Raw genomic sequence first — 27,648 nt, 5'->3', positions numbered from 1 at the left:
CCGCCTAACATCTACGCCCACACTGACAAGGGAAATGTAGTCCAGGTGGAGAAAAACATCTTTATTTCATTCTGCGCCGCTTACAGAAATGCTTTAAATGTAGCAACACACAGTAGCTTCATGACCACACAGAATTCACAGTTTTCTATATATACAAAGTGTAAAATAAACATTGAGCATGTTAATGTTTTCCAATTGTTAATTTCAGATTTTAACAACACTTGCTGTTCATTTTATGGAATTCAGAAATATTTAAACTTAGAAAAACTTTGGTACTTTGCTTACCTGCTGCATGCTGAATGAACAATGTTAGAAAAGGTTGTTTTTCTTAATGTCAATATCTATATTTTAAGATTCATTCAAGCTGATTGGATTGAACAAATGCGTCCCACAAAAAAAGCAGACTGACATTTATTTAAGACTTGGAATAGCAGCTGTAACATGATTCACCTGTAGATAAACGAGTTACCTTAGCTTTGTACGTCTTTTTTCACCTCAGTTTTTTTAGGTGTTTAATACTCAACCACTATTTTATTTCATATTATTATCAACAACTTCAATTATGAGCTTTACTGTCTAGATGTCTTTGTATGTGTAGAGAAATTTTATGCCAATAGTCCCATTAAAAAATGTATTTACTGAAAAAAAAAATTGAACACTTCCAAAAATAATTTTCCTCGCTGGAAGAAATTTTTCACAAATGTGTCCCTTGAAGGGACATCGCCGCTTATTTAAAAAGGAAATTTAAAAGTCCGCATGCTGCTCCGCAAGGAGTGGTGTGGCTAATTAGTAGAAAGTAGCTGAACAGACTCTCTTTCTAAATCTCCCCAGCTTGGAAGAGGGCAACCTCCGGTGTTCCTAATAAAGGCTTTCAGAGACAAACTCTGGGTGTATGACGTAGTGAGCAGCCTGGTAGGGCCTCACTACATGGAAGCAGCTGTAGCAGTCGCTGTTGGCAAAGCACAGGATCAGAGTCAGACTTCAGGAACAATATTAAAGTCCTCCTCCTCCAAAATAAAATAAATAAATATGATACATGCAAGAGAATGTGCACCTAAAATCCTGAGTTCTGGTAGAGCAACATTTCCTGTAAGGCGTCCGCGCAAAGCAGAGAGGAGCTGCTGCAGCTGCAGGAGGGTTGCTCGTTTGTGGCCTCGTTTGAAACTGAACTCCAGCTTGTGGTCTGTTGCAAGAGATCTTACTGTCATTTTTTTTTTTAAATACACTGGCATATTACTTTGCAAAAGTATGTATGCTACTTGATTTGCTACAAGAAAAACTTAATTGCTTATTGCCTTTGTGTTTGTCTTTTTTTTTTTATCGTACAACACAAAATAGATAGTTGACACTTGGAAAGTGGAAGGGAAATTCGACATGATTTTCTCTACATTTTAGCGCACAACAGCACGAGCAGTGTGGTGTGTGTGTTTGTATTTACATTTTTACTAAAATCCAGTGCACTGAATTGTCCACAGAAGTCACAAGACTCTAATTGTGTAATTGAATCACATTATGTGAAGACCTCAGAGACCACTGCAGTGAACAAACAGCCAGAGTTATTATGATTTAGTTTAGATGTTTTATTTGTAACAAAATGTATTTTCACTTCACAGTTATACTCTGCTTTATGTTGGTCTATGACACAAAGTCCAATGTGGCAAAAAAGTACAAACATGCAAGGGACTGTGTGTCTTAAACGGCATCACTTCAGTTCAAAGGTTGTTTACTTGCCTGAGTTGTCGTGCTGAGAGTGGATTGACATTCCTCTGATAATCTGCTGTCCTGCAGAGCAGATCCATCAATGTCAGAATGTGTTTACAGTTACCTTTAAGCGAAACGGGGAGCTGATTAATAATTACTTATTAGGGCTCCTCAGAGTGGTGGGAACCTGACCGTCACTCGCAGCAGGAGTCTCTATCAGCTGGAGTTTGTGGGCCTGGATAGGAGGCATGTGATGTGGGCTGTCTGAATTTGTTTTGCCTAAAGGGTTTTCAGGAAAGGCCGAGACAGGACTGTGAGCTGAGAAATGGTTCACAGGGGGCAGAAGGGGCCGGCCGGTGTCCACGGGGGGCGAAGGGTGGAGCAGAACGCGCGGTGGTCTGTAGCTTGACCGAAGACTGCGGGGAAACAGGAAGTCCTGGGGAGGCGAGGAAATAGAAATTGGAAACAAAGAAATCTGAAGAAGGAAAAGTTAGGAAATTCTCATTTTAACACAAACTTTGTTTGGACACTGGTATTCAGTTTTTATACACCTTGCAAAACATATCGGTTGACATTGGACTCGAGGCATTTTGTCATATCACAACCACAAAACTTCTTTGAATTTTATTGGGATTTCTTTTTTTTTTTCTAAAAGGAGAGCATTAATCAAAGAAGCAACCAAGAGACCACTTTAGCTCTGGAGGAGCCACAAAGGTCAAGAACTCGGCTAGCAGAATCTGCTGAAAGGACGACTATTAGTTGTGCACGACACAAATCTGACTTTTACGGAAGGCAAGAAGAAAGACATCACTAGAAAAAAAATACACAAGGAGTCCAGTGTAAACCTGTTGGCCTCTAAATAAATCTTGTTTGTGGCATAAAATTACTACTATTGTTGCTGCTAATACAGATCTCAATCACCACATCAAAACGAGGTGGCAGCATCATGTTGCGGGGATGATTTTCTCCAGAAAGGACATGGAAGCTGGTTAGACTTGACAAAGCACCTGACAACAGGATCATCCAGGGAGGAAACCTGTTGGAGGTTGCAAAAGATTTGATGCTGGTTCACCTTCCTGCAGGACAATGGCCGTAAACAGACGGCCAGAGCAAATCCTTGTGTCCAAACAACCCAGACAGAGTCCAGACAGAAATCCAATTAAGGTTCATTAGGAAAGTTTTTTTAAATGTTACTCACCGAGGAGAAAATGACCCGTCTTTAGATGTGCATTTTGAAGTTTGTGGCTTTAATGCGATAAAATGGGAACAGTTTCAATGAATAATAATGTTGTATTTTGTTTCTCTGTCTAAACAAAATGCATGCGAATCAGTCAGCCTTATGACTGATTTGATGTTTACAGCTCAATTTGTCATGTCATAAAAGAAAAAAAAAAGTTCTTAAAGCACTATTAGACATCTGTCATATTCTTATTCTTAAACATTATGGGACATATTAAAAATTTAAAAAGAAAAGAGGTGTTGGGGGAACACAAAAGTCCTTCTTTGGATGATCTGTACTCCTCGATTTCTTTTATTTTCAGCCACATAACATATTGTAAATGCATAATGTTCCACAGAGTCGATTTCACCTTCTGTTTATTTCTTCAAAATAAACAGAAATCATATCAGGAATAGCTTTCTATTCCTATCAGAGTCAACAAATCATTGCATGACTACAAAATAAAGCTCATGCATGCAAAAGCGGAGGGCTGTCCATCTTACCGGCCGTGGCTGAGGGTTGTTCCTGCGGTGGGCTGAGGTGGGTCGAAGTTCAGCTTTTTTTGCTCTGCCTGGAGATCTGAAATGCTCCTTGTACATTGTGAGGTAGAGCTGGGGACCCATCTTCAGAAACCGTCTCACTGTTTATGCACACCTTACCTTCAGTTTGCCTGAAAGTCATGCAGTATCCTGCAAGCTCCGCCCCTTACCTATATCTGCCCCCCCACCCCACTCCCCCGCCTCCTCTGCTTCTATACTCTATTTTTACTTCCGGGAAGATTACATAATTGTTTTAGCAGTATGCATTGAATCTTTTTCCACTGCTGCGTGTCACTTACTCTGAATCTAAGGTGCCACAACACCTCTTTATTTTAAATTTTGCATCATTGCAGCATGCGTCAATCCTCTCTTTTTCAGATCAAACAACTGGTTTAGCCTGTTGCTGTTGTGAAGAATCTCGTCCGTTTTGGACAGGTTAAGATCATCCCTGCTGAAGCAGAACAACTCTCTGTGTGCCACCTGAGCACTCACTAATCTCCCTGAGCTTTAAGCCCCCTGCAGAGACTCACATACCTGGGGTCAATGCCCTTGACCTGCTTCCATAGCTCCGAGGGCCCCGATCAACAACACAGCCCTCACTTCACTTTGTACACCGACAGCCGTTCAGCTGCTTTTAAGTTTCAGCAGTTTGAACAGAGCTGCAGAACTAAAAAGAAGGGGAAAAAAAACCCCTCCAGAATTCATAGACTCTACCCCAATCAATGACTGTCAGCACGTCACACTAGCATTAATAATTCGTGGAGCACTGCAGGGGCCATTGTGTCTGTGGCAATCTCACTGAGTTATCTGTGACAGGAACTGGCTGAGCGTCCATTGCAGTGGTTGAACCTCGCCTGGAAGCTGCGTCGAAGCTCAGCCACACACACATACACACACACGTCATGTCGAGCGATCATAGTAATGTGAGAGAAAATGCATTTCATCGATTGGACATCAGATCCCACTTATTCACACCGTCGGCAGGATTGACGACAGAACACTTTTATTTCTTGATTTGCGTATTTTTTACGACTCTCTAGAAAGTCCTTTCTAAGGAGCGTACACGTCTTTGAACATCTGACAGAGCGCAAAGCAAATGCACACTTCCTGTCTTACTGTGGGAAACTTAGTGCTGTATTGCTTTAATGTTCTGTGAAGCAGACGTCTGTCATGAGCTCAGGAAGCCATGAAGCCTGGATCCTTGAAGCTGTCACTGATGCTTGGTTTTCACCACAGCTTTGAGTCTAGCGTACAGATGCCCGAAATTCTGCAAGAGAAAACAGGTGGAAAACGTTACGCATCGAGATTATTTTAATCCTCCTGAATGGCTAGGTGCTAAACAACACCTAGCAAAAATATTGAAACCCCTTTTTTACATTTTGTCCCATTACACCAATGATAGACCAACAGAACCACATGGTTGTGAACTGGATAAAAAAGAAAAAATCTGAAAAGTGAATTTTCAGCTCTCATTACTTTGACACTTTTAAAAACTCATGAAACCAACCAGACGTCTCCTAAGTACACTTGGATGACGCAAGGAATCCAATTTCTGCTGTGTATGTAGAAACGCTTTGTGAAATGTATATCGACTCACCTGTATTGAATAGTAAACAATCCCCAAATATGCAGTGATGCATCCTCCTAGGAAGAGATCAAACGCTGCTGGCTTCACCCTGAAAAAGGTTTGCATTAGTTTCTGAACCTTTAACCACTTTCCACGCATACATACACAGACACACACAAAAGTCACTTTGGCACAGACAAATATCAAGTTTTAAGGCTTGAATTTAAGATGAGTTTTTTTTTATCAAGTCCCAGGACATTTTAAGATTGTTGGTAAGTTTACCTGTACATGACAACTGGTTGGTTCATTTGATCAAAAAAGGTGATCTCAGGGTCCCTGCATGAAAAGGTAACGTTAATCATGAGGTTGCTGTGTTGCTTTTGAGTTGTTGAATGAAACGCAAAAGCTGCTGCATGTTTCACCTCTTGTCCTGTCGAAAGGTGTGTCTATGGACCTGCTGCAGGTAGTGCTTGAACTCGTGCTCCAGTGAGTTGACCAGTAGGATCTGACCAGGCTCCTTGTGCAGCAGCTGTGCGGCCCGGGGCACAGAGGTCAAAAAGGACATCAAACTGGACATGCGGCTGTCCTGAAAGTCCTGTATTGAGGACAAATATGTGGGTTCACAACGGAAGTATCGTGATAATGTCTCACGTCATTTAAGTCTAAAAAGAAGAAGCTAATACATTTATCTCGGGGTCAGTTTGGAGACGCTTTCATCTTTCTTTTTATAAAGCTGCTTCTTGATAAAACTTTTCTATTTGCACTTCAGTGGCGACAAATAATTTTGAAATCGACATGGCATTTTATTGATACTGCAGATCTGCTTTTGGAAAATTCAAGTACGCTGTAATGTCTATGCATGAACACCAGAGGGCAGCACACGACGCAAGAGAAAACGGAACTCACCAGCTGACCCTTAAAAACTTGAATATCCCTTGGTGAACCCTTAAAACAAAAATAGTCACAGATCAATGTGCTTTTACAACAAATTAAAGTAGAAATATGATTGCTTTTTTTTTTTTTACATATACACAATAAAAATGGGCCTGTTTTTACTCACCTTGTCTGAGAGATTGTACATGTACCGGGCCAGAGCTTCAGCTATGATAATGCCGTTTCGTTTAAGTTTCCTAAAATCTACTTGGGACCTAAAAGATGATATGCAGAAGATAGAATTACATTTCCATGCTTATTTCTCTGCTAGTTTATCTTTATTTTACACATAGTTATATAATATAAAATATAAAAAAAATTAGAAGCAAAATATATATATATTTTTTTAAATCTACGTATTCTCTGACCAACCAAATAAGACAAAAATAATATCAAACATACATCGTATCCAGCATAGAACCACGAAGTTCAGCCTTGGGATCTTCCACGTGAGACAGAGTGAAGCCCTGGATCCTCCGCAGGCTGTAGCGCTCGTGCTCCCAGGCCACCGTCGACTCAACGAGATTGATCTTCTTGTGCACCAATCCCACCTTCACCCAGGGGAATCTGGAGGAAACCACCTGGGGGGTAAACACGCGGTGAAACCACACAACACCATTAATACCGACAAGACATGTTTACGCTTTCTCGCACCGTCACAATAAGAGCGGTTACCTCCTCCAGCTGCTCAATGAAGGAGTACACCGGAGTGTCCGGCTTCGGAGGGCGAGACACGTGGATGTAAAGTTCATCACCTTTGGCCAGCGTGTCCAAGCACAAGACAAACGCCACGTTGTCGTGAAGCAGGCTGGACTCTGAAGGAGAACGGTTGGGCTTTATTAAAACCTTAATGGTGATTTTTTTATTTTTTTTATTTTTGGCTTAATTTCCTGCTCACAATCTGCACAATCACAGGCTGGAATCTTACCGGCGTGATCAAGATTCTCCTCAATCCATCTCTTCGTGCCGAGGAAGTTGTATTTTCCTCCTCCGGTCAAGGAAAACATTAAATTGTATCTGAAATATACATTTGAATCTTCTTAATGATTTTTGTTGTGTACTTCCACTGATAAAAAATAATAAAAAAAGTAACAGTTTGCTTCAAAAAATAATTCATGAAGCTCACATTATGCCTTCACAGGAGAATAAATGACAATGGGTCGTACTGTGTTTTAACCGGACTCAAGAAAAACACGCCAAAAACCAAACATCCTCTTCCTATGTATAAATTATTTTTGTTCCATCCATTGAAATGTGAATAAAAAAATGTAGGTGTAAATACTTTGTTTTAAAGGTTCTGTGCTTGTTTTTTGATCTTCCATTGAGGAATTTAGCAACCTAGTTTGAGGCATTACATTTGACCAATCGACGCAATATTAAAATCGCACATTCTTAATATTTTCTAGTTTGGCGTTATTTGCAGTCGCAGGTGCTTCGTCATGACTCGTGAATGAACTCAAAACTCACTGTGGTCTGGTACCGGATGTGCCGTAAAGTTTCTGGAAAAGACGCGCCAGCTCCAGCAGAATGGTGACCCCGCTGCCATTAGAGTCTGCTCCGTATGACAGCCACTGTTTTACACAAACACACATCCGAGCTTAAGTACCGGGTTGAACTGAAAGACCTGAGCTTTTAAGCGGGAGGAAAGTTTCAAAAACAAGGTTGAAACCATTTCACAGGTCAACGCTCTGGACTTGTAAGTGGAGCGTTTTTTAATGGCCAACCCACCGGCGCGAGTCCGTAGGAGTCATAGTGGGCGGTGATGGCGATGGTGGGAACATCCTCTCCGGTTCCAGCGAGCACACCCTGCACGGACCAGACGGGAGCAGGACTTTAGGGGAAAAGGTGCTTTTAAGGAAAGCGTAAAAGATCCGTTTAGAAACTTCCAGTAGCCAGTATGTTATTTCAAGTTGAGCTCCTACCTCCAGTGTGGTTATGGTGGTGTCAGTGATGGCCTTAATGGCGTTGTTGTTGCTCACCAAGATCTGGAAGGCCGTAGCAGTGACCATACTTCGAAGAACTGCGAACAGTAAAAACATTTTCAGTAAAAAGTTTCTGAAAATGAAAAAAGAAAGTCTTTTTGTCTCACTACAATCGATTTGTTACAAATTTCCCATCCATCCTGTGGCTTCCACTCTCTGGGCCAGACTTTAGAAAGAGTTTAGAGGTAGTTGGACCAGGGCCCCATTTTTTGGAGGGTAGCAGAGTTATGTTTTTTCTTTCTTTTAACGAATGTGTGTTTTGCAAATATTGTACTTTCTATAAAAACTTTTAAAAACTACAACGTTTTAGTTGATTTCTTTGGGAACAACATGGAGCTATTGGATGTAATAATTCTACCATGCATCACTTAATACCAACTGATTCATACTTTTTTACAAAAGCTGATACATAATATTTATTTATTTTTTCATGGACTACATTTTTTGCCTCGAAATAAAGATTTTTCTTCTTTCTTTTACTGATTCCTGTCCTGTAATTTGTAAAGGAATTTCTCCCTAGTGGATTGGCTCCAACCAAGGAGCCCACATCTTTATAAATCCGTCCCTGTCCACACACATCTACCCGTCCATCACCTCAGCATACACCTTTATAGTAAACATCACTGTCTGCTTTACCTCTGACAAACATGGATGAGGTCCGTGAAGCTGCAGCCTGCCTCACCTCCTCATACATGTAAAGCAGCTGTTCATCCTCAGGAACAACGTAGACTGGAGTGAGAGTTTCTTTCTGCAAGGCCTCGTTCTCACTCACCATGAAGGCCTGAGACGTAAAGCGAGTGTCTTAACCAACTGGAATCTCATTTAATCTGCTTTTGAAGCACAAACAACCTTCCGGGTTTTACCTTTATTGTCTCGTGTGGAACGCTGGAGATATTTCGAGGCAGTAGGATCAGCACAGCAGCAGCATTCTGTCTCAGGGCTTCAAAGTATTTCTCCACAGTGAAGTCCTGAACCTTCATGATGACACAACGGCGGGTCAGCGACGGTTCGTCGGCAGAGCGCGCCTCCGCCACAACGATGGCTCCGCGGCAACCTCACACAACGAGACAAAGCAAGGCAAATTAAACACGGTGACTCATGGTGCAGGCAGCATTATGCTGTGGAAATGGGGGTTTTTTTTTGTTTGTTTGTTTGCAAGATGCCCTTAACTTGATCCTACCATGTTTCTGCTGCGCCAGGTTGTACTGCTGCATCCTGTAGGCGGTGAACTCATAGGAGGACATGGCAGGGAGGGCAGAGCCATGCAGGCACTGAACACAGAGCAGCAGCCAAACAGCAGCACTGCTCAGCAACATCACGTCTTTCCTGGATGTGATCCCAGTCTGTAAGATGAGGTGGTTGATTAACACAAGTCTACCAGGAGGAAGCTGAAACCAAATGTGTGTTTGCTGGAGAACTTCAGCAGAACAGAGAAGATAAAACACCGATGATTTGATCACGCTCTGAAATATCCTACTGATTGGAGGAAAAGATGAGAAACTACACGGTCTTGTCTAAAGCTACCAAATGGAGCCACCACTAGTAAGTAAACTTCTACTTAAATATGGGAACATTGCTTACCTTTCTTCTGTCACGAGACACGGTCCTCAGACTTCTTCAAAGCCAGCATTGCATCTTCCAGCGTGACTGCAGACTCCTGCTAACTCCTGGGACTCAGAGCATGTAGGTAAGCCACCATTCACCATCTGCTCCCAGGGGATCAGCTCCAGGCTAATCGCGTGCGCCCCACCCCCAACCCCTCACACTCTCTACGCTTCCATCATGCTAACTACAGGTTTACATATAATCACCATCAACATGAGTAAGTTTGGCACTTTTATCATGATTATTTACTTTATAGAAACATGAGTTAGAGTTGAATTTATTGTGAATTTTCCCTACTCCACTTATGGTCAGAATTATACGTACAGGCTCAAATATTTACATACTCCCCCTGTAATAATTGCTTCATAGGGTTTAGATTGTCTTTGTGTTAAGCTGCGATTTTCAATGAAGTTTGAAAGCATCGGTTTTCAAGTAGGGACTTTTTTTTTTCTTTTTATTGTATCTTGTTTTTCAGTTCATGGTGAGATGAAACTTTCCTGTGAAGCATGAAAATGCTGTTTCAGCATCTTCCAGTTTATCGCGGGCTTGAATCCTGGTGGTTCCTAATTTGCTTTGTTTCTGTTTTATGATTATGCATAGGGATGCTCCAAAAATGACAGAGCATTTCTGAGTGAATAAAAAATACTGACTTTAAGTTTCCAATATATCACAAGTTTAATCATGCTGGTATTAAAAAATGATCAGAAGCTGAATATGTGTTAGTAAACCAGGGAACTCCAGGGTTCCTGCATGTTTTTCCTTTAAGATTTTTATATTTTTCAAAATTTTTTAATTGTTCCAGCAATTTTTATTTTAAAACAATTTTGTAATTATTGTACAATTATTAACTTAAAAAAAATCTAAATAAAATAACAAATTCTATTCATAATCTGTAAAAAGCATCAATTCTTTGGTTGGCATCAAAATCAGACCAAGTTTAAACATTTCTAGTGTTTTAGTGTTTTTTTGTATTTAATAACAAATTAAAAAAAAAAAAACTGGAAAAAACTGGATTTTTTATTTTATTTTTTTACCAAACTCAGCTTTTTTTCTTTTTTTTTATTTGTACTTAATTTGACTTGGAAAAATTGCAGCCAAACTCCATAATTTTCATGCCAACCTTGGGAACTTTTCAAATTCCTTAAAGTAAGATCATATATCCAGACCAGGAACTTAATGCAGGACACAAAAAAACATTTGGTTTCTTTGCTGAGGAAGGTATTCCACAATCTCAGTGGAATGTAGTTTCATATTCAAGCCAGTATGTCTAACTTTTAAAGAAAATGTACAGTAAATTCATTGATTTTGTACCATTAAATGTCTAAAATAAACATGACATTCGCACTGATAAGTGAAGTAAACTTTTGGAAGCGCTGTCTGTCATCTCTCTGACAGCGCATCGGTTCACTTGGCTTCATCTCCTGAAGAGAAATTTCTCAAAACACTCTGAAGAGGCATAAAAAAATACAACAAAAAAAAAAACACGACTGCACGATTGTTTGGGAATAACGATGCAATACAAGGAAAAGCTGGAAAATACACAGAGCATTGAGATATCCATTATTTATTTTTGATATGTTGCACTATACACAGAACTGTAACACTGTTGAAATCTAAATGGAGCCAGTTCACAATCATGACAAGCATCTGACAGATGAAAAAGCGCCTGTTTCTATAGAAATTAATTCCCACAAGTGAAAATAAAAGGAAAAAAAAAACACACACATCTCATTATTCTGGACTCAAAGAGTAAGTGAAGCTGTGCCTTAACCGGCACTGGCCTGGCTTTGAGCATTCAGGGGGACGATCATGACATGTATGCACATCCAGTGAAACGACGATCTAAATGGGAAAGTAGCATTTAGCACCCCTTCTCCTTTTTTATTAGTTAAAAAGCCTTAAAATTGACTCATCTTTTATTGCAGAAGTAAAATTTCCAACTAAAAGCGTCCTGAATGTACTATTTTTAATTTGAGAATTTTTATTCAGTGGGGAAAAACATTGCATGATAAGAAGTACTTAATGCACACTTTGCTAACGTTTGTTAGTAATGAGTGACTTCCTGTTTCCTTGCTGTAGAAAATGTGTAGCAGGCGGCCGTTTCCCTCATTAAACTTAAAAGATAAGAAAGCTCGCAATTTCAGAAAGACAAATATGTGTTAATCGACACAAGTCAGGAAATTACTACAAGAACACAGCTTCTTGTCCATATCTCCAGTCAGAACAGTTATTAAAGCTATGAAGAAAAAAAAAAGGAAAACTGAAGTCAAAAAGATTGTACAAAGAAACAAAGTTTACCTTGTCACAATGTCCAGTGAGCAGAAATAAGGTAAAACAAATTGTGGATGCACTAATATGAACGGTCAATAACTGATATTTACCGATATGCAATATATTTCCCCAATCTTTCTACACCGTGAAGCTGACATTGCTTCTCTGTTACAATTAGCCTCCGGTCCTGTGCTGCATCCCTGTTGTCTGATCAAACAAATGACGACACATCAGCTAACAGCGAAGGTAGTGCAGATATAATGTGCTTCAATAAAAAAAAACCTATAAGGCTCTTAAAAGAAGTACTGCAGTAACTTTCTGTGGGAGCATGTGCTATTGCAATAAAAAACTAAATCATTTTAAGGCTTTTTTTTTTTTTACTTTTAACCAGAGAAGGCGCCACCGTCAAAGAAACAATTTGTCTCTCCTGTCATCCTTTGTTATAAGTAGCTAATAGTCCTTTAGATCATCTCTACCCGTAACACCTGATAACGCCATTAGGATGGCTTACTGAAACAAAGATCTGCAAATGACCAAAAAAAAAAAAAATTGGAATAAAAAACAAAATACAATTTTCTCTATTTTTACACTATACAGTACCATAACTTAATGTATTTGTATATGTACAGTACACACCATCTCCATTCAGTGAGTCAGCGACTTTCCTGTTGCTTTTGTTCCTGCTGTTCTGTAGATTTTTTTTTGTATTAAAGTGTAAAAACCCTAAAAATAACAGGATTAGTTTGGACCAATATGGAGTTCAACCTAAAACACACCAACTTGCTGGAATAACTAAATAAGGTGTAAACAAGTTTAGACTTTCCAAAGTTTAAACAAATAATAATAAAAAAAAATAAGTTTACACTGCAGTGTTGACACATACTTATTTCCATCTACTTTTTTTTTTTTTCTTCAATGTGAGCGGGACATGAGGATCAATATTTTCAAAGGTGTAACAACAGGGAGATGGTTCAGTCTAAGACTCTGAGGTCTGTCAGTGGTTCAGACATTAAGTAAAAAGTGTACATTACTTCTAAAGAAAAATTAAGAAGTTCTTATTGAGATACTTAACTACAAGAAGAATGGCATAAAGTATGAAATGACTACAGTTTCTAGTGCTACAGGTTCATAAGATGCACCCTACACAAGTATTGGCATCCCTGGTAAAGAAGTGTACAAATAAAATACGTTTCTAGGACCCTAAGATGACACGTTTTACTACCAATTACTCTTATTAAATATGAATGCATTTGTCTCAGTGGAATGGCTTCTTCTCTTGTACTTTACATTTTAAAGAGTCCCAAATGGCAGTTTTTGAGTCTTTCCGCAAGGAGTTTTTGTCCAGATACCCTGGCTTCCTTTTGCAGTTCAAAAGCATGCCTGTCAGGGTAATTAGTCCTACTAAACTGACCTCAGGACTGTGGGTGTGGGTGTGTGTGTATGTGCGTGTGTGTGTGTGTGTGCATGCATGGGTGTTGCGCCACTGTATCACCTGCCAATTAACCACTAGAAAAGCTCCAGCTCGGCTGCAAACAGGCAAATGATGGGTGGATGATATTCACACGTAGTAGAAACCTAAAGTCAGGGATTAACGTTCCTAGAAAGTGTTTAACTTAAAATTCATTTTATATAGATTATTTCAGGTGGTAACGTGTGTCAGCTGTGATTATTCCCTTCGTTATGAAGTTTGAAAGATGAATTTAGCTTTTTTGGGGGGGTTTAGCACATCTTTACCAGGAGTATTATGATTATTATTTGGCCACAATTCAAACATCAGTATATAAAAGAAAAAACATACAATTCTAAGCCTCCGTCTTCATTCATTTCCCTCATTCATGCATACAGTCTATGACGTAACCTTTCAGTGTGTGAAAACGCTGGGACACGGATTTACGCACGATGTGCGCTGCGGTGCTTTTCTCCCCCCCACATCTACTAAAATGGCAGTAGGTGAACCTAAACGTGACGGACGATGTTCCATTTCACAAAGCACACAACGTTTCTTCAATACACGGGAGTCGGCTGCGGGTCAGTAGAATAAAATAAATATCTGCACATCTGGCATCAGGACGCAGTGTAAACAGGCAACATGCGCTTTTCTGCTTCTTATAACTAAATATAAAACAGATATAAGCAGGACAAGATCTCAGTATAACAGACTGACTGGTAGCTTAGTGTTTGAGAGAGTGAGCACTAGTGTTTCATTCACGCTGCTTTTTTTTTTTTTTTTTCTGGGCATGACCGAACTCACACGCGTCGTTTTTGAGTCTGGTTCTCACGTACAGGGGATGACGAAGAAGCAGACCAGGTGAAAGAAAGAAATGAGAGAATTGGAAATAAAATGGCCTCGTTCAAACTTCTAATGTCCTACATTCCATCATATTGGGTTGCAAATTGTATACCAGGAGAGGAAGTGGAGAGTCTGGACAGCCCACTGACGCAGTAATGACAAAAAAAAAAGAAAGCAATTTGGCCGATTCTTTCTTGCCCCTTCTTGTCGTTTCTCCTCTTCTGCAACGTTGCACAATCGTTTTATGCAAAAAAAAAAAAAAAAAAACTCCCCAAGCAAGAGCTACAACTCGAACAAAGGAGAAGCAAAAGTAGCGTTGTTTTCTTCGAGGTAAGGTCTCTGCCATGAGTTGAATCCATCCCCGCTGAACCAACATTGCAGACATAAGACACACAGATCCTGCCATAGGAGGAACATGCACAGGTACTGTACATATTCAACTTTTTCCTCTCCCCCCATTCTCTTAGTTTTGCTTTTGCCTGATTTTCAAGAAGACAGTTTTTTTTTTTTTTTTCACATTTTTCCTCCTCGATGCCATTCTGTTCAGCAGCTGGCAAAAAAGAACATTTAGGGATGAAGGAGGAGTGGGGGCAGCTACTGGATCTGGCAGGCGGTGGAGGGGGCGGCCTGGCAGCACATGCAGGTGGGGTTGACTGCTTTAGGGGGGATCAGATCCAGGTCCTCGTCGTCTGGGATCTCGTCAAGCCGGTACCCGTCCTTCAGCAGCTGGATGTTCAGGTCCTGGTTAATTTGCTGCAAAAAAAAAAAACAAACAAAAAAAACCATATAATAGGCAAAACTTTAGGACAGTTTTGTCGAATATACTCTGTTGAGCCTATGCTAAACTTTCAACATTTATAAAGAGCAAAAGCAACAACTTGAGAACAAACAGACCAACAGCAAAGACTCTAATTCAACTGACTCAAGATATTGAATCTGCATTTAAAAACGATCTGTTCAATGACGTGTTTACAGATTATTAAAGAACTTCTGATACCACAGATCTAAAAAAAAAAAATCTCACTGGAAAAAAAGGAAAAACAATAATTTTGAGGAGTAGCAAAAACTTCAGAAACTACCTCGATGAGAAAACATCACAAATGAGATCCCACAGGGTTCTATACGCGGGCGGAACTTGTTTTTCTTGCAGATGACACAAATGTCCGTCGTGCGGTGCAAAATTCGGCTGCGCCTATTTAGAATCTGCTCTTACATATACACACAAACGTACATAATTTCCGGACTATTGAAGTTTTGCACGTGACGTCATGCTCTCCAGAACTCCGCCATGATGGGCGTCATCATATTTCCAACTTTTGTAAATACCGCCGTCTATGAGCCCCAACCAGGTGTGTGAGGTTCACAGACAAATTAGCTCGACTCGAACAAGAAGAAACTGGCAAACACAACTTTAAGGAAACAATTTCAGCAGCTCTGTTCAATGCTCCCGTATTGACGCAGGTGCAAAGGGTCAATTGAACACACCTGAATATACTTTAAGTCCCTGGTGTCCAGTTGAAACTTGAGATATTTACACAGATTTATTTTTTTACTCTTAATGAAATACTCTTTTTCTGAACAGTGTTTGTAACACGGCTGCTTAAAAAGAAAACGATACAGTAGCCCACAAGGAAAAGTCAATGATCGCTATCTTCCTCTTGCTCCTATGCACGAGAGCTACTAAAGTCGTCCTCTTCAGAGTCAGAATGGAAAAACATCACACTTCCTCAATCTCTCTTTCACTGTCATTTTTATCTTGATGCAAATTTGCTCGAGACTCACGCAGCAGTCCAGCTTTTCGAAACACGCTGGTGAAAATTCATATATGAGCCACACTGCAGTGTTAAAAGCACGTAAAATAAAGTAGTGGCATGTAGTCCAGACATGACGGTACGTGTACGTATAAAAAACTACTATTGAAAGGCTTCAGTAACTCAATTCATAGTATAAACCAAAACTTGTGCAAAATTTCAGTTGGTACTAAAATGAACAATATTTATCACTACAAAAGTGAGGTATAAAGTAAGCGTTGTTTATACATGTCAAATGATGAATCTGCTCATTTTAAACCGACAAATTAGATTACATTTTTTTCAACCCAGGGGAAATGCACGCTGCTTCAACCTACCACTTCTCAGTCACTCTGCGTTTATGTTTGATGAATGGGTCGTTTCTTTGGTCTTTAAGTAAACAAATGACTGGAGCAAACGAAATGAAATAAAACATGAAAGAAACAACATACAATCAAATTATTATGGCGATGAGCAACAGCACAGGCTAAAACCAGAAGATGTGCTACATGGGAAAGAACAAAATGGGACAAGATTGAAAGGGATGAAAACCACAAAGAAGTATTTGACATGAGTGCTGTGTGGAAACAAAGTGCTGTATTGAAATGAGCGCACATTTGTGACCCAGTGTGACAGAGGAGGAGGAAGGTGATCACATGGCGATGGCTGTGGTTTTTGCCAGATGGTGCTGTGAAACAATATAATATTTGTATAAATACCTGGTCCCTCAGACATCTCACCTCGGCTGAGGAGTATCCTGATGAAGAGTATCTGGACATGTCGAAGTCATCATCACTGAAAGACAGGTAACATCTTATCTGAGACCCCAAAAAGATACAAATGGTACCATAAAAAAAGAATATTTTTTTTAAGTTGGGGTTCCTAAGAAGGCTTACACAGAAAGGAAAAAATATATAAATCAATTTTTGCGGTAACATTTTGTGCTCTAATCTTAAACTCTCGCTGTCTGCTCTAATTGCTCTGTCATGGTTATTTTCCCTGTAGGTAGCCCTGATGGGATTATTTCCAACAATAAAGTTCCATATTCACTCCACGGCTGCTTTAACAAGATGAGCAGAAAAACGCTGTTCACTGTTAGAGACAGAAACTGCAGTAAGATACAAACTGCATCATGTTCTTAAACAAGTAGAAAAACATATTGTATTTAATTTCTTTTTCAAAACACAAAGTAAGCTCAGAAACCTTTTCAATATTAGACTGATTAAGCAAAGATGCTTGTGAGGAAAGAATAAAGAAAAAAATGTAGATTATGTGCATTTTTTTTTACATTATGAACTTTTCTGTCACCTATGCACCCCCGTACACGACAAACTACAATCCACTGGTTATTCTGACACCTTTCTGTTAGAACCGACATGTTCTTCATCAGAAGTCAGAGCTACAGTAGCTCATCTGTTGGATCGGATCATGTGGGTGAACCACTTGTGAGTCAGTAAAGCCTTGGTGGTCCAGGATCCCGTCGTTCACCAACCCTCCTTCCCAGGACTTTATCATCGACCGTATGATACTGGAAACATCTCACGTTATCTTCGGTTTTGCTCTAACTCAGTCATCCAATCAGCAGTTTGGTAACTGGGAGACTCAATCAAATCCCTATGCTTTTCCATTATTCCTGCTAATAAGACATCAACTTTTAACAATGAAATGTTCACGTGCTGCCCAATACAGCAGACACCACATATTTACATAGATTGCATAAACAGACACAATCTTTCTTTCTTACTATCAGACATTAAATCAGATATAAGATCCTGAAAAAAAAAGAAAACATGGTTTTTGAGAAGTAGAAAACCTTCAGAAACTATCCCGATGAGAGAAGATCACAAATGGGATCCCAGAAGGCTCTACACTGGGGCGTAATGTTTGTTTGCTGATAGTACAAATATGGCTACAAATGTTCATAATTTTGCAGATCTAAAGGTTGCATACCGATCTGTGTGCTAGTCTATGAATGTGTATGCAGTTGTGAATTTGAAAGAGTGAATATAGCTAGCGTATATTATTTTGAGTTGTCAGTATGACTAGGAAAGCACTATGTAAATTTCAACAATTTCAGTCCATTTACCGCTCATGCCATGAGGTAAAAGGAAGAACGCCTGTGGATGTATTTTAACAGAATACCTGAAACAAGCCACGTTCTTGGGGGGGAAAAACATGAAACAAGCCAAGGTATTTAGAGTATTTAGAGGAGAACTCTACAAGTCTGGTTCATCCTTCGGTTCAACTTTTAGATGTTTAAACAGCTGTTGTGAAGATGGTACATGAAGTTGGTATTATGAACGTTTTAAGTGAGAAAAAGTCATTGCTCCAACAGAAACTCGAAAAGGTCAAATTACAGTTTGCAAATGGACTCAAACACAAATTCCTTCATATTTGGATACATGTGACATGACCACAGGACAAGGGTTTGTCTATAATGACCATCATTAAATTTGGAGAAAAGAAAAAAAGGGAAGAAACCTAAAAGCCTGTAAACACAGTGGTGTTGTGGTACATTTCACAAAACAGACAGCATCACGAAAAAACATTATGTACCAAGCAATGTATGTTAGCCAAGGTAATACCAAACAGTATGCAATTCACATTTTTATCTCTCTGTAGCATCTTAAAGTAGTGATTAGAGAGGAAAACCACTATTCACTACTACAGAATATAGATTCTCACCTAAAACTTGATATTTGCTAAGGGGGTCTCACGTTTCCAAATCCACTTCCATAACAGAAACAGATTGAGAGTTTAAAAAGCTTGAAACTCCAACCTTCCTTTTTGCACTTTGGTAGTAAATTTTTTTAAAGAGTTTCTTACATTTTTATGGCTTTTAATCACCTGACAGACAGACATCCAAGACTTAGTTATCGAGTGTCCTTTAAGCAGTGACGTGGTAGTGGTGTGTTAAACTGTCAAAAAAACATCTAACTGAAAATAATCCAATTCTGGTGAAATTCTGATTTCTCAAAGCATCTCTGACCCTAACACATTAGGATAAGCAGAAAAAATACAAGAAGAAAAGCATGAAAGTCAAGAGTAAACAAGGTTTTAGAGCCTACAAAAGATACTCTACTGGGCTCAGATATGCAGAAAACAAATTCAAGGCAGCTAAATTTGATCAGAATTATGAAAATTTGAGAAAAAATACAATCGCAACAATATCACAGAAATGCAGCCAGTTAATATTTTTTTCTCATAAACAAATAAGATGGCTATCTTGCACTTTAAACAACAGTGTAGCACATGTATTTCTAAAGTGTTAACAATGAACAAATGGGTTGAGTTGTGAACAAGCCAAGCTAGTCAGCAAGTGTATGACGTAAACTCTTTGGATCAATACAGATCTTGTTTTAAAGGGTTTGGCATATACAAATGAAAGAAGGGGTCCACAAGTGTTGGGACTCATCTGGCAAAAATACAGACCTGCTGGGTACACGGGGGGGGCCAGGGGGGGAGGAAGGGCTCTGATAGAGCTGCTTCTGCCTGTCCAAATCCTCACCCTGCTGTGCTCTAATCCTGAGCCCTGGGAGAAGCTTTGCCCCCCTTTTTTAGGACAATTTCTGTTAATAAAACTGTCAAGTCGCTCCACGGATTAGCCCCGTATACACAGAAGGAGGTCTGCAAAGTTTAGCCAGATTCTCCTAAGGGCAGCACCCTATAGTTTGTGAAGTGACTTGTCCGCCTGTAGAGGTTACTGTAGGAGCAGAGCACTTACCTGTCAGTGTCCAGCGCAACCAGAGGCTTCTCATCCGGGCTCTGGTCTAAAGAGGAGTAACCTTTGTTTGGCACGACCAACCTATAAAAGAGCACAGCCAAGTTCTGCATTAGAAGTAAAACACATTAAAAAGCCATCTTACGACAATCATTGCAAATATTTACGTCATATAACTGAAAAAAAAAACAAAAAAGCACCGTAGTTCGAACCAAGAGATTATCTCTTCTCAAAATTAATTGGTAGCATTCAGACAGCAGAAAGGGCAAAATTATCTGTTAGCCTCAAACAGTTTGAGTTCACACCAGTGGGCAGCGTTTCTCATATTCCCACTAATCCACAAGAGAGTGGGATTAGGTGCATGAGCCACTTGTCAACGCCGCAGGCTGCGCTGGGTTTATGCTCAGCAGTTGTGACTCCTTCATCAGCCTTCGTGCATTTCTCTTTCTTCGAGGAAGCCTTGCTGTGTCCTGATTGAATAGGTCGTAACGTTAGAAAATCTAGTGGCGTCTCCGGCTGACGTGAAGCAATTAATGCCCTACAAAGCGGGATACACCAATGTCGTGATTGGCATTTCGGTCGTTTGCAGTATTTTGCTGCGCTACTCGGCATGCTAATAAACCTGCTCAAACATTAGAGCGGAAACAAAGACGCAAAGGAAGGTTCTACCTTGTCCTGGCGTTTTTCTTGGGTTGCTGATTGACAGGACTTCCCACGGTGCCATTCTTCACCGAAGCCTTCCTGGCAAGGTCCCTCTGTTTCTCTAGGCAACAAAGGATGTGAAGTCATCAGTAAATAAATCAGCACAGCAGGACACATTTTCTAGAGTTGTATCATTTTAGAAGGGGGGAAAAGTGTTAAATGAGTGAGGGCTGCGGTGTTCAACTTGGTAGTGAGCACTGGGAACCACCGTTACCTGCTGCGTTTTCGCTTCTGTTAAAATATGGGGTTACTTTAAGATAACGTAAATTTTTATCTAAAACTAAGCTAATCTGTAGATGGTAATCAATACAAATGATAAAGTTTCTCTAAAAAATGTTACACTTTTTAACATTTTCTTGATCTGTAGTAAAATTAAAGCAAAACATCGGAAATTGCTCTAGTTGAGCCCCACCTGTTATTCAATCTCAGAATAAATCCATATTTGCTATTCTCAGAAGTTTGTTAGAGAACATTAGTGAACAAACAGCATAATAATGAAGACCCACGAATGAACACAGGAGAGAAAGTCAGAGAGAAAGCTTACAGGAAGCTTAAAATCGGGGTTTGGTTGTTAAACAAGATCCCAAATATCCGCAGACCTACAAAGACATGGCCGTCTACTAAAACTGACTGGCTGGGAAAGGAGAGCATCAGTCAGAGAAGCAGCTCTGGGAAGGACAGCTCAGGAAGGGAGAACCTGTTGACATGATAATTATTAAGAACTGACCTTTATGAAAAAGTGTTAAGAAGAAAGTCTCTGTTTAAATAAATGCATAAGAAGTTTCATTTGAACTGGCTACTTAGGGGACACAGCTGAAATGGGCATTAGTTTGGTGTCCATTTTAGCTCACATTTTTTCTTGGTGCGCCCAACACACACAAAAATGGGAGCCAACATCTAAAGACTAATCTTTTACACCTCTTTTAAAAATGAATTCACTAATACCATCTAAGAAATACCACGTGACCCCAGTTGTTTCCTTCACTTTTACAGATCGCATTTAGAGAAGAAAAGCCCTCCTCCATACCGTGGCATCCCATTTCTTTTTTTATAGCTCATCACTCACCAGTTTGTTAAAAGCCTTCCATTTACTATGGCTGCTTATTGGTGACCCCTGTGATATAAAATGTGTGACGATTTGCAAGGAGGGCAGCAATACCTATCTGGACTTGCAGTGGGGAGGGCTTGTAGTTCATGGCCACGCTCTCTCCTTTAGGGTCCGACGCCACCTCCAAAGTAGAGGACGCTGCTGGATCCTAGGAAAAGAAGAAACAACCATTGAATGCAGAAAGTTAGCTAGTAACACTAACACCCACGTCAACAGTTGGTGTTACCTCAATTTATCAGTACGGAACCCTGTTTGTAAAAAGCGCTAGGTGAAACATCAGTACATTCTGAGAGTATAAACACAGACCTGATAAAGATTGTTGCTGTTCGTGAACATGCATTTCACCAAGTCATACAGAAAGCGATGGCAGACACAAATCCAAAGCGTTCTGATGTTAACACTTTATTTTGCACATGCAAGATTCCTAACAGGGCGGTCCTGATAACCAGCTGGACTCCTACGGTCTTACTTAGAACAGAGGAAGCAGCGTACACAAATCCCACTGACATATTAACATCTCGCTGAGTCAAAACACATGGGAGTGTTTCTAATTAAGTCTAACTTTATAGAACGTCTGAATCCTATTTGGCCAAGATTTATTCAGAAGCGTCTCCAAAATGTTTTGAAGCTAGAAGGCCACCGGTAATTTGGACTTGATACAGCAAGACCAAAAGCCACATTCAAATATCAGGGGAAATATTACAGTAGGGTTATTTTAACAAAAAACCTTTAATAAACATGAAATAAATGTCATTAACCATTTATTTGTTCTTGATTGAGTAGTTTTGGCTCCCCCGACTCCCCTTTGATCGAGCTGTTGTTTTTCGAATGGTCAGCAACTAAACATTGTTTTTTCATCAATTGTGCGAAGTGACAATATTTTCAAAACCTGTTTCAGAGGATATGGCCATTTCCACTAAAGCCACAAATGACATTTCCCTGCAGTGTTTGCTGAACATCTAAAGGTCAGAGAGATTCAGCAGTGAACATCTAAGTCAGACTCAAAAAGTCCAAATCTGATTTATCACAAGCCTTAGCAGCTGGGACAAACAGTCTTCTTCGGGGCCCGTTGGTGTCTCTACTTGAGCTGTGCATAGCAGCCTTGGCTGCAGCATCAATGGGCATGAATGTTCAGCCTATGCTGGTGGCTCGGTCTCTTTTGTGCATAAACGAGTGGCGAGGACGTGGCAAAGCGGCCATGTAAAGGAACAGAGGGGGCTGCTGTTACAGCCATGGCTTCCCCAGACTGGGAGCCGAGATGTGTTTGGCCTGCTTCAGTCACAGAGAGCGCATTATGTTGATTCTACAGGCGTCTCCTTGTTGCACTCCAAGGAACTTCGCAAGCCACATGACTGCTGACTGTCAGGCAGCTGGGTTTCAATAACTCCAGCGATCTACTCCTTTATTCCAAAGGTGTTCCTCTGAGCACACATAACCTGTTAAGGATTTATAAAATAAAAGAATGATAAACCCGGTAATGTCTTTGTTTGATTAAAAAGACATCAAGCTAGCATCACTGAAATTAAGTCAACAAACCGTTGCTTTAACTGTAATGAGAAATGGTGCCCCGATTTAGGCCAGTATCACAAACCGACGGAGCTCATTGAGTCTCACGAGGGCTTGATGAAAAATTCATGAGAAATTAAGCGGGGATAGCGCTTTGCATATAAATTTTTATAAGCAAAGCGCTATGTTAAAAAATGTTACACATTTTTTAAATGTTACACAATTTAAAAAAAAATGGTCAAGAACAAACTGGCTTCACAGCTGATTTTAGTCACAGCAACAAAATAGAAGACTTCACAATACAGTATTATAGGTGTCAATAAAACATTACAGAGAAACTTGGAGTGTTTCACAAGTAGTGGATGGAGGTTGATAGACATTTACAGTGCCTAGCAGAAGTACTAGCTACATCTTAGTATGCTACCAACACAAAACTCTTTATGTAAATTTTGTGTTAAGACAAAAAAAAAAGTTAAATCACTGTAAAATGGAAGGAAAATGGTAGGTTTAAACAATTTATAATAAAAATATTTTGTTTAAACATCTGTCATGACAATAAGAGCTAAAACCTTTTTGGGGTATGTCATTGTCAAATGACATTATACCTGTTAGCATTCAATGCTAACATTCAATGCTAGCATTCAATGCTAACAGGTATATTTGAAGGGACTCGTCAACATGGCCCAGGCTACAAGATAATAACAATTTGCTTTTTTATCACTACAAATTAGCAAGAAAAGGCATGGATAGAAAATGCTTGCTTGATTCAATAGGAGCTACTTAAAAAAAAAACTCAATGAAAAGTAACAAATTTGTCAACATGATACCAAGGAGTGTTTGATAAAGATCATGTTGTAGAGGAATCAGGCACCAACTCTGCATATAATCCTGTTATCTGTGAACCCTTCCTTCTATACCCCATTGGATTTGTTCCCCACAACCAAACCTCACAATTAAGAAAAAAAAATTAAACATCTTATTTATTCATTTTTAAATAATTAAATAAGATAGTTCTCGCCCGAAACGTTAGCTGGAGATGGGCACCAGCACCCCTCCCGACCCCACTGAGGGACAAGGGTGCAAGAAAATGGATGGATGGATGGATAAATAAGATAGTGCCCTGGCAAAGAGAACTTTTAATAGATTTGAAACTGATATGTTGAATGAGATATGATTCATGACTGATAAGATTTGGATGCTTATAAGCAGAGCCTTATCAGTTGCTCTCTGTATAATGGCCAACTGAGAGTCTTTATTAAGGCCTACACTGATGACTCAAACGTGTTTCCATACTGAGTAGCCTGCCATCTCTATGAATCCAGACCTGGAAAACAAAAATAAAGGCAAACTCTATACTTCTCCAGACGGTATAGAAGCCCTACTGTGGATGCATTTTTAAGGATCAGCCTTGGACATCAGTCTGTATCTATCTCCTACCTTGCGATGGGATGAGTAACCCATGTCAACTTCATTGATAGCCTCATTTTTATTTGTCAGTGACGCTTTTTTTCCCCCTTGCATGGGAGACTTAACGAAAGCTGCAGCTGTGAGCATGATGCCCACAGACAGGTAGAAAAAAAAGAAATCTCAACACAAAGACAAATTAATCCCACTGTATGAAGCACGAGTATTTCCTTTCAGATGGCAGGCCCTTTGCTTTAGATGATTAGGCTTACCGCTGTGTTGTTGTTGTTTTTTTTTCATTATTATTCCTTTCCACCAGAAAGATATAATAATGTTGGAGGATGAAAAAAGGAATCCCTTCGATTTTATTTTTCTCTCTAAAAGAAACTGGTGTGAAGTGAAACATATTTTGTATTAAACCGTCTGTGCCTGATATTAATTTATTCTATTCTATGTCATTACTAGGAACCAGGCACACAACGGAAAATGAATTTAGAAGTCTTTGTAAAAAAAAAAAATGTTGATAATGATAACTTGGAATTCCTCAAAAGAATGATTGGCATGAAAATGGAGTCCTTTGAGGAATTGCAGCTTGGGAAAAAAAAATACTCAAAAGGGGCCTAAAACAGCATAATAAGCACAGAAGGGGCTCAGGTTTCCTCCGTTAGCATCTGCTGTGCAAGAATATAACCTGAACTATGGATAGGACTATGACACCTGGGGCAGCTCATCTTATTTATGTACATTAAAACATGATATATAGCCCTGACCTACAGCATAAATTTACATACAAATACTCTCCCTCAAGATGGCATTTGTGCATACATTCAGTGCTTTGCAAAAGCATTCACACCCTTTTAATGATTTCACATTTTGTCACATTACAACCACAAACGTCAGCGTTTGCAATAATTTAAATAAAAAATCTGAAATGTGTGTAATTAAACCTCAGCATAAATTCAGCGGTTCACTTGAACAATGCAACCTTGATTATACAGTCAGAGTTACAAATATAATGGTTTACATTAAAGCATATTCACGAGACCCAGTCAAAGCCCAATCCTAATTCCAGCTGGGAATTTGAAGCAAAGCTTGAAAAGATATGTTCATAGAAAAATCTCCATCCTTTCCGATTGATCTTCAGCTTTTTAGCAAAGGAGAATTTCCAGAGCAGTCAGGAGTGCCGAATACAAGCCACGCTATTCAGATTTTCATTTGTGATCCTTGTCATCCCTCATTATAATTATGCAAACGCCCAGTGAAATATAGCCGGAGCTTATAAAGTTGAGGAATGTTAAAACGGGAGCGAGAATGCTTTCACAAAGAACTGTATACCCCTCAGTGCATCACATTTATCTGTTTGTCCTCCTGTTCACATGTTGAAAAGCTACATGGCTGCTGACACAGCATGAACTCTAAGCAATTGGTAGGATTACACATTGCAGCCACCTACTGACCAATCCCAGTGAAGGATGATATATCATGTGACTACTGAAACAAACGAACGCTATAACAATCTTCTAACAATTGCAACAATGCTGGAGACAGTAAAATATGATTACATGAGCATAAACCATGAACCATTCCAGGATTTGGTAGCTGTAGGTTTTTCATGCTCTATAATGTGTGGTTGCTTATAAAATGTATATATATGTATATATATATATATATATATATTTTTTTTTTTTTTGCTATTTTATCTTTCAGAGAAAAGCAACATAAAGAGAGGGCAGGCGATGATTACTTCACTCAATGTTTTATGTAAGAACTATTTCTGTGTGAATTTGGCAGGTGCCAAGTGCATTCATGCAGCTTGGGAAGCACAATGGGGTTATTAGCATCAAAATGCATGACCATGTGTGCCACAGCACCTGCGATCTTGTTAGGGTTAGTGTGGAAGCGTAACCAGAGCAATTCTTTGAGAGGTTTGAATGAGACAATACTAAAAAGGATGTGTCGTTGGTGTCGTTTGAGTGTGATGTGATTATTAAAAGAATGCTAAGTGACAAACCTGCAGCTACAGTCCAAAAATCAGGTTCTGAGAGTAAATCTAAAGTAATCTGAGAGGATGAAATATTCGCCAGGTTGGATGGTGGGATGCATCTGATTGCTTTGCTAGAGCATGAGAACAGGATGAGCACATCAAAATTAGTTATAAAATATAACTATAATAGCTAGAATTTATAGAGTAACTCTTGATAGGCGTTGTTTAAACTGAAGAGTAAATTAACCCCATTTAACCCCATTTAAGTTTATTTAATTATGTAATAACAGACAAAAACTTTTTTATTTGCAAAACGAGCTGTGAAAACAATTAACTATTATTTCACAAATTTGGAGCTTAACCAATTGGTGTAAAGATTTGGAAATATCATCCTGCATTGCATCGCCTAACGAGACCAGCTCACGGCGAGGACCCACTTCACGCGATCTTTTGGTCTGGTACCCATCCCGACCAAAATAACACGTCAGTCGATGACGAAATGTAAAAACACTAAGCTATGACAGCATTGATGTAAACAAGCGCATAGGACGTGGGCTTTAAAGACTCACGATTTTGACTAAGTGCGTAGTTAAATTACTCAGATACAGAGGGTTGAACATGCGCTTACTCTTGAAATACTACGCAGACATTTTTTTTTAACTAAATAGGGAAGGTGGTAATCGGCATCCTTTTTTTTTATCTTTAGTTGGTCGTTATGTCCACCCATCCCAGGATCCACTGTATCCCAAAGCTGCAAATTACTATACGTTGGCTCACCAACATAATATCGCAACACATCTCTTACAATCAGCCATAGAAGAGATTAGAATCTCTTCATTTGAATTCAGTAAAGATTAATTTGTATAATACGATGGGTTTTGTCTTTCCTCTCTTACCAAAGGCTGTGTCTCTCCGTTGACAGGAGGCACTTGGAACCTGTCGATTTCTTCCATCATTTTGGCAAACTGTGACAAGACAAATTCGGTAATTTAAAGATAAATGAACAGTTTAAACTGAGCTAATGTCGGTTATTGATGCTCAGTCCGTCGGGATCCTGCGTTTATCAGCATAATAGCGGCTCCTTTTCCTCCATCCCGCTTGACAGAGGTGACTCGACAGCAAAGCACCAGTAGTACCGCCCTACTTCCGGGTGCATGGAATATTCATGAAGATCTTGTCCAATCACAGAGGAAAACACACGGAAATACGCAGATCTGTTATTTACTCCGTTATAATCTGAATATCAACCTGGGATGTTTTAAAACTCATATATTATTTTTCAAACAATGTGATGATATTACATTTTAACTTGAAATTTAAATGTAA

At 39.5% G+C, this 27,648-nt stretch overlaps 3 protein-coding genes across 4 annotated transcripts; all 3 read right to left on the bottom strand.

Annotated features, from left to right (window-relative positions):
- Positions 1–40: 40 nt before the first annotated feature.
- LOC145551734 (uncharacterized) lies at positions 41–4,345 on the bottom strand. Its single transcript, XM_081607311.1, has 5 exons — positions 3,424–4,345; positions 1,860–2,137; positions 1,732–1,782; positions 1,055–1,183; positions 41–949 (listed from the first exon to the last, which is right to left on the bottom strand). Exons 1-5 carry the CDS (start codon positions 3,541–3,543, stop codon positions 859–861), a joined length of 669 nt encoding a protein of 222 aa, XP_081463437.1. The 5' UTR covers positions 3,544–4,345; the 3' UTR covers positions 41–858.
- A 100-nt stretch (positions 4,346–4,445) lies between these two features.
- Positions 4,446–10,381, bottom strand: LOC103464983 (BOS complex subunit ncln). Its single transcript, XM_008409435.3, has 16 exons — positions 9,523–10,381; positions 9,122–9,284; positions 8,805–8,995; positions 8,578–8,722; positions 7,882–7,979; positions 7,688–7,765; positions 7,427–7,530; positions 6,888–6,976; positions 6,635–6,774; positions 6,362–6,540; positions 6,087–6,174; positions 5,933–5,971; positions 5,449–5,621; positions 5,309–5,362; positions 5,057–5,135; positions 4,446–4,726 (listed from the first exon to the last, which is right to left on the bottom strand). The coding sequence occupies exons 2-16, from the start codon at positions 9,255–9,257 to the stop codon at positions 4,670–4,672; spliced, it is 1,650 nt and encodes a 549-aa protein (XP_008407657.2). The 5' UTR covers positions 9,258–9,284; positions 9,523–10,381; the 3' UTR covers positions 4,446–4,669.
- A 713-nt stretch (positions 10,382–11,094) lies between these two features.
- fam219aa (family with sequence similarity 219 member Aa) lies at positions 11,095–27,526 on the bottom strand. 2 transcript variants are annotated; one of them, XM_008409433.3, is made up of 6 exons: positions 27,219–27,526; positions 21,480–21,576; positions 20,288–20,381; positions 19,622–19,702; positions 16,617–16,692; positions 11,095–14,860 (listed from the first exon to the last, which is right to left on the bottom strand). In XM_008409433.3, exons 1-6 carry the CDS (start codon positions 27,276–27,278, stop codon positions 14,702–14,704), a joined length of 567 nt encoding a protein of 188 aa, XP_008407655.1. In that variant the 5' UTR covers positions 27,279–27,526; the 3' UTR covers positions 11,095–14,701. The 2 variants fall into 2 exon arrangements, with proteins under 2 accessions (XP_008407655.1, XP_008407656.1); XM_008409434.3 differs by having other exon boundaries at positions 16,638–16,692; positions 27,219–27,519.
- Positions 27,527–27,648: the final 122 nt, after the last annotated feature.

The sequence above is a fragment of the Poecilia reticulata genome, chromosome 5 (genome assembly GCF_904066995.2).
Source record: "Poecilia reticulata chromosome 5, P_reticulata-male-v2, whole genome shotgun sequence".
NCBI lineage: Eukaryota > Metazoa > Chordata > Actinopteri > Cyprinodontiformes > Poeciliidae > Poecilia > Poecilia reticulata.
Note: the sequence above shows the minus strand (reverse complement) of the source record. Positions and strands in the feature narration are given on the sequence as shown.

Bases quoted from the DNA above. Each gene is read 5' to 3' on its own strand.
- LOC145551734 (XM_081607311.1), bottom strand. From the start codon at position 3,543: ATGGGTCCCCAGCTCTACCTCACAATGTACAAGGAGCATTTCAGATCT. The intron at 1,783-1,859 runs GTAATTATTAAT...TCTGCTCTGCAG, and splicing joins ACTCTGAGGAGCCCTAATAA to GACAGCAGATTATCAGAGGA. The intron at 950-1,054 runs GTGCACATTCTC...CTTTGCCAACAG, and splicing joins ACCAGAACTCAGGATTTTAG to CGACTGCTACAGCTGCTTCC.
- LOC103464983 (XM_008409435.3), bottom strand. From the start codon at position 9,257: ATGTTGCTGAGCAGTGCTGCTGTTTGGCTGCTGCTCTGTGTTCAGTGC. The intron at 8,996-9,121 runs GTAGGATCAAGT...TCGTTGTGTGAG, and splicing joins CCTGGCGCAGCAGAAACATG to GTTGCCGCGGAGCCATCGTT. The intron at 6,541-6,634 runs GTAACCGCTCTT...TTTACCCCCCAG, and splicing joins TCATTGAGCAGCTGGAGGAG to GTGGTTTCCTCCAGATTCCC.
- fam219aa (XM_008409433.3), bottom strand. From the start codon at position 27,278: ATGATGGAAGAAATCGACAGGTTCCAAGTGCCTCCTGTCAACGGAGAG. The intron at 20,382-21,479 runs GTATTGCTGCCC...TTTGTTGCCTAG, and splicing joins CCCACTGCAAGTCCAGATAG to AGAAACAGAGGGACCTTGCC. The intron at 19,703-20,287 runs GTAGAACCTTCC...GCTCTTTTATAG, and splicing joins AAGAAAAACGCCAGGACAAG to GTTGGTCGTGCCAAACAAAG.